At 45.9% G+C, this 11378-nt stretch overlaps 1 protein-coding gene across 1 annotated transcript in view; it reads right to left on the bottom strand.

The window, feature by feature from the left end:
* Positions 1-6551: 6551 nt before the first annotated feature.
* Positions 6552-11378, bottom strand: part of UQCC1 (ubiquinol-cytochrome c reductase complex assembly factor 1) — a 46092-nt gene continuing 41265 nt past the window's right edge. The window contains exons 9-10 of the mRNA XM_083873246.1: positions 10165-10278; positions 6552-7727 (exon numbers count right to left, since the gene is read on the bottom strand). Of these exons, the coding sequence (XP_083729372.1) occupies positions 7593-7727; positions 10165-10278 (249 nt within the window). The 3' untranslated portion in view covers positions 6552-7592. The remainder of the gene's footprint in view (positions 7728-10164; positions 10279-11378) is intronic.

The following is an 11378-nucleotide window of genomic DNA, read 5'->3' as shown; positions in this document are numbered from 1 at the left end:
AAGGGCAAAGTAGGGATGGGACAAAACTATAACAAAGCTGCTGGCACAGAAGTGTTACGGGTGAAAGTCAATGTTGGAACAGCTTAAAGAATAACTTAAAATGTAAAGTGAACAGCCAACCCAGTGTAAGGAAGTTTGGGGAAGTAACAAAGGGAAGAGCAGTAACATAGTGGGAGTTTTTCTGGAGCTCTTTTGCCAGAGTGGTAACATAAAATAAGTGTACTATCACCCTACTTTTTGCCTTCCTAAAGAGTCAAAAAGATTGTGAATTTAAAAAAAGTCATCAAATGCATATTTTCTGCTGATGATTCTGTAAAGGGGATTTGAAAAGGGATTTGCACTGTTTCCAGCTGGTGTTTGGTAATGATCTACTCTCCCTCCAGTAATTTGTCATGGTCCTCAGCACATGAAAGCACATACAATGTAAACATCTCCAGCCCAGCTTGTCAGGCTGGGCTCCTTCAGGGTTGGTGGGGAGAGGCAGAGACTTCTTGGAGTCAGTTACCTCACCCTGCAGCAGACACCTGGAACAAGCCCGATGAAATGTGCCTTGGAAGTGCTTATCTCTCCCCTCTGAGCAGCAGGAGCTCGGGCTGCCCAAGTCAGTGACAGAGGTTTACCATGCAGACATCTAAAATTAGATGAGAGGTTTCCTGTCCCTGCTGTCTGGCAAAAGGCTCTAATTGGCACTCCAGAGGCTGATTGGCCAACACAGGATGTGGGAATCCCATCAGCCCATTTTTGCCAGCTAAAAGCAGGGATCTTATCTGGAAGTGTTGTCTACACACCTTCTGCAATCAACAGAGAAAAAGACAAGGGGAAAATTCCCTCTGGCTGAACACACACCCCAAGTGCCACTTCCAAGTCAATGTCCCTGCAGCTCTGCTCTGGCTGATATTTGAGCTCAGCCAGGATCCGAGTGTTAGGCAATACTTCATTCTTCCATCCCGCAGATGTTCTTGGAGCTCAGCAAACACAAACACCTTTCCTGGACTTTCCAAAGAATGTACCTGCTTCTTCCTCTTCACGCACACATGGGAGGCAGCCTGCCAACCTGTTTCCTGATAGATCTTGGAGAGCATTCACCCGGGAACATGAGAAGCCAGATTTGCTTTTTCTCCCCCCCTCTATTTCAGACTGAAACCCAATCTTCCATCTCAAAACATCAGGGTGCTCCTCAGTGCTGTACCAGCATTTCTGGAAGGCACTGCATACCAGTGTTCCACTGCAGAATTCACTGGCCAGATGCACTCAGCCAGCACAGCTGGACGAGAAAAGTCCCAGTTTTAGTTCCTGCACTGAGCTCTGTCTGCACTGAACCCACAGAGCAGTGCAAAGTCAAATGTCCCCATTTTTTGTCCAAGATTCCTAGCTATGGTGTTGCAGAATCTAAGCACAGTGGCAGCACACAAATTCCATGTTTCATCTTTTCCATTCATTTGTTAAGACCCTCTCAAATCAGGGGAGAGGCAGCCTCACACCTGTGCACTGAAGGAGGGCACTGGACACCAGTTGCCAGCCCCATGCCAAATGATCCAACCACAAAGGCTGTCAGGGGAGGCAGGGACCCGCCATCCCCTGCTGTCCCTGCCCAGTGGTGTTCCCAGCACAGAGGTTCTGTCCCGTTGCAGCTCCAAGGTCTCCTCCATCCCTGTGCCATGCAGGGAAGTCAACATGTGTCCATGGAGCTGCTGTGGTGACCCTCTGAGGTGCAGCCTCAAGCTGCTCAGGGGGTTGATGCACAGCTGGCAGGAGAGGGACCACAGTGTGCTGCTTCCCTCAGGTGCTGCCCTGTACTGAACATATGACAAAGCACTTCCAGACACCCCTTCTGTGACTCCTTCCAAAGGGAATCCACAGAGACAGAACTGGGTCTGGCTACAGCAGGAAGAGGGTGCACAGGGAAGGATGTGGGACATTGAGTAAATCTGCCTAAGATGCCTGGTTTTGACAGGATGTGGAGCAGCCCAGGAGCTGGCAGGTGGGATGACGAATGAAGGACCCCAGCTCATTGTGATGTAGTCATTAATGAAGGCATTGCATGCACAGGACTCCTCACTTCTAAAATGAGCACAAGGGACCTCTCACCCTCTGGAAGAGCTGCAGCAGCTTCCCAACAGGATCCAGGCTCAGCAGCTTCTGCAGGGCCCTCTTACATGAACACACCTGTATGAGACGGCAACAAGAAGACAGCAGATTTTGCTGGTTACAGATGTTGCTCTTTATATGACAAGTTAAGCTGAGGAAGTTTGCCCTGGAAAAAAAAAAAAAAAAAAAAAAAAAAAAAAAAAAAAAAAAAACCACAAACAAAAAAAACCAAAAAAAAAAAACCAAATGCCTTTTTTACACACAGAAGGCTCCCTTAAAGAAGATAAAAAAATTTCAAGGCAGTGTTTAGGAGTGTTTCCACAAACCTGCCCCAGGTCCCTCTAGGAGATCTATTGCCACTTGACCTAAACTCCCAGCATATCACATCTGGAACAGTCACCGAGACATAACATCAGAAGGTGGAATCACTCTCATGTGAGCACTCTGCACTCCCAGTGGAAGGATGAGACCCAGCCATCTCTCCTGTCCCACAAATGAGCAGAGCAAGCTGCCCAGCAGGTTGAATGACTGTAAGCAAAACAAGTACTCCCTCAACATGTTGAGCAACTTCAGGAAGAACACACAGGCCAGCCCTGAATGCCTGAAGAAGGGGCAGTGGTCAAAAAAAGCCTCACCAGAGGAGTCTGGGAAGGATCACAGGATTGTTAATATGCTACTCCCATCAGGGTGCAGGAGGCTGGGCAGCCCACGGTACCCACAGGTGACAGTCCCTCTGCAGGCAGACGAGGGGTGCATTGCATAAGCAGCAGAGCCCACTGGTCACTTGTGCTGAGCCTCAGGGTCTTTCCTATGTTCTTGACAACTTTCCCAGGCTGTTAGGCTGCTGCCCTCTCCTTGCCTTCTCAGACCTTCAAGAAAACATGGAGCATGCTGAGGGCCAGACTGTGCAGACACAACGTGCCCAAAGATGGAGATCCTGTTCCCTGGGGCAGAGGAACACCATCACCCAAAGAGCTGGGACAGGTACCCATCCAGCCCAGGAGAGCTGGACACTGCAGGTCAGTAGGAGGGACAGGACATGGGTTCATCACAGCCTCTTGCAGAAAAAAGAGCAAAGAAGCTTTGATTAGAGTTCATTAATCAAAGGGACAACAGAGATCAGAGAAAGCAGAGCAGATATGAAGAGACGGATGGGGAGGAGCCCATACAGGGAGGTCTCCACTTGGAAACCTGGATAATGTCTCAGGAACAGGGTGGGATTCTTGGGGTCCTCTGCAGAGGTAGGAGTTGGACTCAGTGATCCTGATTGGGTCCCTTCTAGGTCAGGATATTCCATGATTCTATGATTCTAAATTAGCTGCCACCAGCATCACCCAAGAAAAATGCCCATGTACAAGGCTGTGGCCATGACCAAACCCCGCACTGGGGCCTGAAATAACAACTGCATTTCTGGCACAGCACCTTTAGCAGAAGAATTAGGAAGACACTGAAGTTTCTAGGCATGGATTAACTTAAACACTTACAATTCCCTACACTGGGACTTTCCTCTTCCTGGAAGGAAGCACCCAGTGCAGCTTTGGACCTCAATGCCTCATTCAGCATACCTGTAACAGAGGATCAGCAAATCTCTCCAAATGCTCAAGCAGTACTTCAGCACATCCCTGGGATGCAGACAACCACCAGGATTAAACCATTCTCCAACAAGTACGAGTGGGTCACAGGGTAGGGCATGGCTCCCACTGCTCCTCAGAGTGGTGCTATGCAGTGGCACTGGCACATTTCACAGGAACCAAGCTTGCACAACCAGTCCCCTCCCAGCTGATGCTCAGCCCCCTCAGAGTTTTGCTCCTCTTCACCTACTCTACATTCATATAATTGAAAGCTCTGGTGGAAAAGTTTGTTCTTAAGTGTCTAGTTTCTGCTTCCCACATTTGCCAAGCCAAGTGCAGGGATACAGGACAGTGGTTAATTCCAACTACCAGGTCAGGAGCAGCAGTTCTGACCTGAGGGCTTGGTGGGGCAGAGACTGAAAACATCACTTTTCAGAAGGTGAGGATGGGAGTCACAATCTGGGAAGTGGCAACTGCACTTCAACAGAGCTTGAGCACTGGATAGCACAGGAAATGTGGAGATCAAGGATGCCTGTGCTCTTAACACTGCAGCACTTTGAAGATGCAGAAGAGAACAGTTCAACACCCAAAGGTGATGTGAGCACAGCAGACAAGGTGACACAGGAAAACATTTAACCGCTTAAAATAGAGAGTGGGCATTGAAGAGTATCAGATTACTCCCTCTTACTCTAAAACATCTCAAAACTACCAGCCTAAAGCAAGAGACTTCCCAAGTTTGACCCTGTGAGACAAAACATGCTTCTACTCTCCCATGGTGCAAAACAGAAGAGAAGGAAGACACTGAGTCCTCATCCTTCAACCCACAGAGAGCAACCCAGGATCCAGCTGAAATCATGAGTGCTTCCTAGGGGCTCATGTCTCTCCATTTTAACATACCTGGGAAAGTTGAAGAGTAAGTCCTTTGCCATCCTAAGGGATGTCCAAATGCTGTATATGAGACAGATCAGACTTGATGATAAAATGGTTCCTTCCAAAAGAAATTCACATGGATATGTTCATTTAAATACAGTAAGTGCCTCCAAGCTGATGATCTGAGACCACTTTCCAAAGACCCATAAACAAAGAACTGTCCATAAATGAAATACCTTCAATCAATCCCTCTGCAAAACTTTGAAAATAGGAAAAGATGGGCTTTACAATGTTTGGTTAAACCTCCCCCTGTTCTGTTGCCCTTGAAGCAGAGCCATGCATAGGAGTCACTCACCTGCCAATCTCTGCTGCTGGAACACTTGCAATGGGGAATGTATTTTTTCTTTCCTTCCTGCTGGAGAGATGTCTTATGTAAGATACTGACAATGGCAGCTTTCTAGCTCACCTTTTGAGAGCAATATGGATCACATCAGAATCCCAGAATGGTTTAGGTTGGAAGGAACTTTGAAAGTTCATCTCATTCAACCCTCTGCCATGGGCAGGGCTGCTCCAAACACAGTCCAAAGCTGGCCTTTCAGGCATCCAGGGGCAGCTACAGCTTCTCTGGGCACCCTGTGCCAGAGTGTCCCCACCCTCACAGTGAACGATTTCTTCCTTATACCCAATCTAACATTGTAGGATCCTGTCTCTGGGTAACTAATGACTGGGAAGCAAAGTCTTCCCTGTCCTGTGTAGCCTCCAGTGGATTTTGCCTCTCTAACAAATTACCCTTTTAATTCCGAGACAGCATCTGCCTTGTTTTTTCACCAGGCCCCACACACCCAAGCACACCCCACTGCTGGCTCAGCCCTTACAGCGGGTGGGTGAAGCCATTTCATGGCCCAGGCAGAGCTGTGATTACAGGCCTTTATTCTCACCCTAATAAAGGTGCAAGAGCAGATGCCAATGACTCCAATCTGGCACCACCACTTGTGGAACCTCCTGCCCATAAACACAGGGGAGGGTTCGGTTTGACCACATGCTGTCCCACATTCAGAGGACAAAGCTGTTCTCCCCTCCAGGCTGACCCAAGAATTCCTGCAGCTCCAGCCTCCCCACAGCCACGCACGGTCCCTGGGCTCCCAGCCCTGTGTTCTCATGGCATGGAGAACATGAGCCCAGGTTTAAATTACACAGCAGGAAAGGGGTTAAAGTTTAAATAACTGTTTTGTATATGAATTAATGTATGTAGTTTTTAGCCAAAATATCTACCATTAATTTTTCCACCTATTTCAGGAGCAGTAAGATACACAAAGTAAAGTTTATTTTGGTACTTGGTATACTTCACTCTCATTAAAAATAAATTAATCAGCAAATTCCTACACAGCTCAGCCTTCTTTTATGTAAATACAAGCCAGCTGTAATGAATTACAAGGTGTTATTATCTCACACACACTGTATAATACTTCACACATACGAGGTTTCTCTTAGCTTAGCTCAGCTTTCAACAAAAGCATCTTAAATAAACTGCAAGCAAGTTGTTTGGGCTGTAATGTTTTCACAGAGAAGGGATACATCTCACACAGAAAGAGGGGCTCTTCACATGACTCATTTTATAACAAGTTAAACTGAGGAAGCTCGCCCTGGAAAAAAAAAAAAAGACCAAATGCCTTTTTTATACACAGTAGGCTCCCTAAAAGAAGATTAAAAAACCCCAAAAACACACAAGGCAGTGTTTGGGAGCCTCTCTGCTGCATCCCACTGCTTTTTACATGGGAAAGGGATGGCAAATATTCCCCATCACACACACTATGAAGAAAGCAACTTGAGAAGGAAGAATAATCACAGCCGGGCAGTTACACTTTCACCAGACTAAGGAGTCAAAAATTAAGGATTAAATTCACAAATTAAGGATTATCACCTTCTACTTTCACTTAATATTTTTATTAGGAAAAAATCCTGATTTTATAGGGCTTATTCTTATCAAAAGCACACATGGCACAAAAAACAAACACACAGCAATTTAACCCGGACTGACATTTATTATTGACTCAGATTTTGGACAGGAGAGAAATGAAAACTATTTTGCCACTGACCTGGAAACAGCCTGGTGAACCATCCACCCACACAGAGCACCTCGGCCTCTGCTGATCTCATCAGTGCAGCTCCTGCTCCCCTAATTACTGTGTTGGCACTACTTGCCTGCACAACCATAGAAAGTTTCCACTGGTGTTGAAGGATCTTGCTAAAAAGCCCTGGATCACTGTTTTGGGGATAGAGGATGGCAGAGTCCTGTGCCAAGAACACAACAGGGATGTTCCAGTTCCATAAAGGAATTCCTAGAGCACAATTCTGCAAAGAATGTGGAAGTATCAGCAAGGCAGACTGAAACATCAAGTACTGAGGCAGCTTTTAGTGCCAGCCCAGCCACAATTGGGACTTTAATCTCCCTAAGACAGCCAAAGTCACAGAGGATTGCTGGGGACTGTGCATTATTCTTTGCATTCTCTTATCCTTGTGCAACAAAGTGGAGAGTTCCTAAAAGGGATTTTCACAGAAAACCCTTCAGAATCTGTTAAAGCAATTCTTAACTCCACTAAAGCAAAGATGGACCATTCCATCTTGATATCAGGCATTTAAAAGATATACTTAATATCTAAATATGCAAAGCTCAGATTTACATTCACAACCATTCAGGGAGCAAAGGACACCGCTGTGTCTCTGAGTAGCAGCTCTTTAAATGAGGCAAGGGACAGAAATGTCTTTCTGAGAGAACTCTACGTCATGGTGAATACCTGGTTTCCTAAAGGCGGAAGGCAGCTCTGTCCATTTGTCAGCAAGGGCCACTCGGGGCCATAAAAAGGACAGAGGTTCTTAAAACAATAAGCATTTATTTGCAGGTGAAGATTTGGGAGCATGGCTGTCCAGGAGGCTACAGAGGCACCACGGATGGGATTGCTAATGAAATGTTTTCCTTCAACAGCAGACTGTTCTTCCTGACCCTGCAGCCTCAGCCCAGTCCCATCCCAGGCATGCTTCCCAAGCTGTTCTGGCACATGGATCTCAGAGTCCTTCGTCGTTGTAAATGGGGGACAGGGGCTTGAGGATGCTGCGGGCGTTGCTCTCCACCAGCGGCCGCCAGCTCACCTCGCCCGTCAGCAGCAGGTCCTCCCCGCTCAGGGCGTCCAGGTGCTGCACCTGCAAGCACAGCAAGTCATTGCCACGTGTCTCCGTGCCCAGCCAGCTCCCTCAGCAGCTACACAAACACCTGTCTTTCCAAAAAGCAAGCACAACAGGGAGATTTCAGCCTATTCTGCCATTTGTGTGAGGTAGACCTAAAACGTCACTTCCAACTGTGAAGCATCATGGCAAGGCCAGGATAAGGATCTGCAGATCTCCTGGAGTTACTTGCGTCACTGATGCCTCAGCTAATGCCTCCTCTGAAGCCTTGGCAACAGGGCAAAGAGGAGCCACGCAAAGCTGCCACTGTTAAAGACAGGATCCACAAGAAACTGTGGGGACAACCTGGTACACAATGTTACTGGAAACAAAGGATAATTGGACAAGGAGTTTCTCAACAGGGGAGTGAATGCACCCATGGCCACAGAGGGTCCCACTGGAAAGCCACCTAAGCACAATACCCTGTTCCTGACAGTCACCACCCGCAGCTTCACCAGGAGGAGTTAAACACAGCACACAATGCTCTTTTCCTTGTTCCTTTTCCCTCCCTCTCAAAATCTGTTCATTCATGGATTTTGAGGCTGAAGTGGCTGTGAAATAAAAAGTCCTGGGCAAACTTTTTTTCTATAAATGTTGCCAGTGACTTTGGAACCCACGTGCAATTGCAGCACCCCAGCCAACTGTGGCAACGTTCTGTCCACACATGCCTGTGGCCCTGAACCCATTTCACTGCTCATCTTTCACACTGCCTTCAGGATTTCCCAGAGATGTCTCCCATTTTTTTCTCCTGTTCCTTTTTGGGCAGGGGATTCTACTCATTGCTAATAAAGGAGCAGTTTCACGTCACCCTTAGTGCTCCTCTTTGAGCCTTCTTCAGTTATGTTTTATCCGTCCTGGTGGTGAGCACCCGAACCAAACACATTATTCCAGCTCACAATGGTACCAGAGATGTAAAACTGGCACCACATCAATATTTTTTCCTTCATTTCTTCTCTAGTGGCTTGAACATATGTTTTACATTTTTTTAAACACTATGGAGTGCTGAGCTGACATTTTGGTAATACAGCTGTAATCTCAAGGCCTCATTCCTGTGTGGTAAAATCCAGAGCTCACTGGTACCTATGTAAAGCTGGGAATGTTTTCCTCAAGTGCACCACTTGTCTGCAGGAATGACCTATCTGCACAGAACATCTGCTCATTCCTCCCCAGTGCGCCACATCTTCCTATCCACTCTTTCCTATTCAATTGCTGATTACTTAAGACCTATCCTTTGCTTGAATATCCACAAGTGCAACAAATTCCCCATCTGTCAAGAAATGATCCTAAATTACATACTTTTTATATGTGTTTGTCCCCAGCAAACTTTCCTACAGCTTCACCCGTGAACATCAGCAACCTTCAGTATTTAATTAAGCCAGTCCCTCCCAAGAACTCTCTGGCATTCCCTGAGTGTCCTTAGGAAGCTCAGCCCTTTATTTCCCATTTTTGACTCACACACAAGTACTGTCTCTCCATACCTCTATCTGATCCTGAATATGGTACTGGAAACATAACAGAGAATGATGTTGTGAAAGTTCTGGCCTTCAATTTCCTGTCCAACACCCTCCACTTTTCCTCCATAACCTCTCTCACCCCTTTTCTTTGGTGCTCACACAGACTTTATCCCACCAACATTTTCTAGAGATCTGGTTCACAAATCTCCTCAGGGCTGTGAGGACAAACACTACTCAGTGTTGTCTCCTCCAGAACTGAAAGAAACAGAAATAACTCTGGAAAACAAACCCATCTGTTTCTTTTTCTCAAAGGTCACCAAGAGACTTTCAAGTTCTATGTGCTATTTCACTATGAGAACTCCAACTCTCTAACATTGCTAACAATTCTACAAGTTGCAGCCTATTTCTGGCACATTTTGTCAAGTCCCTCCATAGCACAGGTCCAGAAATAGGTGAGCAGGATTGCTTTCAAAAATCTATTTATTCCTCTGCAGCCGTTTGTCATCAAACTGCAATAATGATCTGTTCTCTCTGGTGACCAGGGACAGGACCTGGGGGAACAGCTGGAGCAGTGCCAGGGGAGGGTCAGGCTGGATTTCAGGGAAAGGTTCTTCCCCCAAAGGGTGCTGGCACTGCCCAGCCTCCCCAGGGAATGGGCATGGCCCCAAGGCTGCCAGAGCTCCAGAAGCCTTTGGACAGCTCTGCCAGGGATGCCCAGGGTGGGGTTGTTGGGGTGTCTGTGCAGGGACAGGAGCTGGGCTGGGTGGTCCTTGAGGGTCCCATCCAGCTTAGGACATTCCAGGACTCTATAATAAATACCATCCAGTTTTCAGATTTTTACCTTCTCCTTAAAAATGATTACTGAATATTAAAATCAGATTTATTTCTGAGAAGTGAGCTACACATGCAAGCAATAAAAGAAAGCACTCCCCATCCTGAAGCAGAGGCTGAGTGGGCCGTACCTGTTTGCGCACGTACTCCACGAGCAGCTCCAAGTGCCGAGGGTCATCACAGTTCCTGTTAAAAAGGTTCCTCCAAAGAGCTGCTGCCAGAACATGATCATCAGACAAGATTCCCTAAAGGGAAGTACAGAGGGGGATTAAAAACTGCATGTGAAGAAGGTCTGAAAACAAGACACCTCCATTTGTGTACTTGGCCCCTGGCCACGGCACCTGTCCCAGAGCCCACAGCTGCCATGGGCTCTGCACATGGAAAGGCAGCAACATCACTCTTTCCCAGAATGGAAAAACAGACCTGGTCTTAAATTAATTTACAGAGCAGCCTGTAACCAATTTTCTGGCAAGTTAATTTGGAAAAAACCTGGGTCCGGGTATTCCTAACGTCGCAGCTGATAACTGCATTTCTGTGTTATGAAATCTTTACCATAAAAATGGTGATCTTACAGAGAAGGCAGCACCACCCCGTGGGAATGTGTGAAGCTCTGACACTTTAAAAAGAAAAATTAAAGGATATTTAATCCAATGTTTTAGAACTGTAGTCTGGAGTTTGCTATTTTTCTTTACTTTTTTAGTTTTCATTATAAATGAGAGAGAAATCCTACTCATCAAGAACTATCTAGATTTTTCCAGTTAAATCTAATATTAGCTTTGGTTTATACAAGAACAACATCCAACTAATGTTATTTGTCCAAATTGTCTTGAGCTTTTATTGTCTTTTTAGATTATGTGGTGTTATCACAACAGGCTCATAACTCCTGTCTTCTGCTGACACATTTACTAGAGGCAAAAGACTTTAAAACATTCAGTTAAAAAAAAAAAAGTCAACATCTGTCTTTAATCAAAGCAGCATTATCTTTCCAAAAAGAGTGTCAACAAAGCACCAGCAGACACATCCTGGCTATACTTAAAACTAGATTACACCTTGCATGTGTAACACTGTCCACAATTCTATGAAGTTACACTTACAATATATTAATAATGCAAATCACTGTGCAAAAAAATATCACAATGTGAATAAGAGCACCTGAAAAGCAACACTCACTAGAGAAAAAAAAAATATGTAATTGTATTTTCCTCTTGGAAGTCCTGCAGACACTTGTGCAGAGTGGTGCTTTTGCCTCTCTGTATTATTAGGCAATCCTTATAAATATTCTCGCATAGACTCCCTATAAATACTCTATAAATCCTCTCTTTGCTTTCAAAGTACAGCTGAGTAC

Source organism: Zosterops lateralis (genome assembly GCF_965231275.1).
Source record: "Zosterops lateralis genome assembly, chromosome: 16".
In the NCBI taxonomy this organism is placed as follows: domain Eukaryota; kingdom Metazoa; phylum Chordata; class Aves; order Passeriformes; family Zosteropidae; genus Zosterops; species Zosterops lateralis.
Note: the sequence above shows the minus strand (reverse complement) of the source record. Positions and strands in the feature narration are given on the sequence as shown.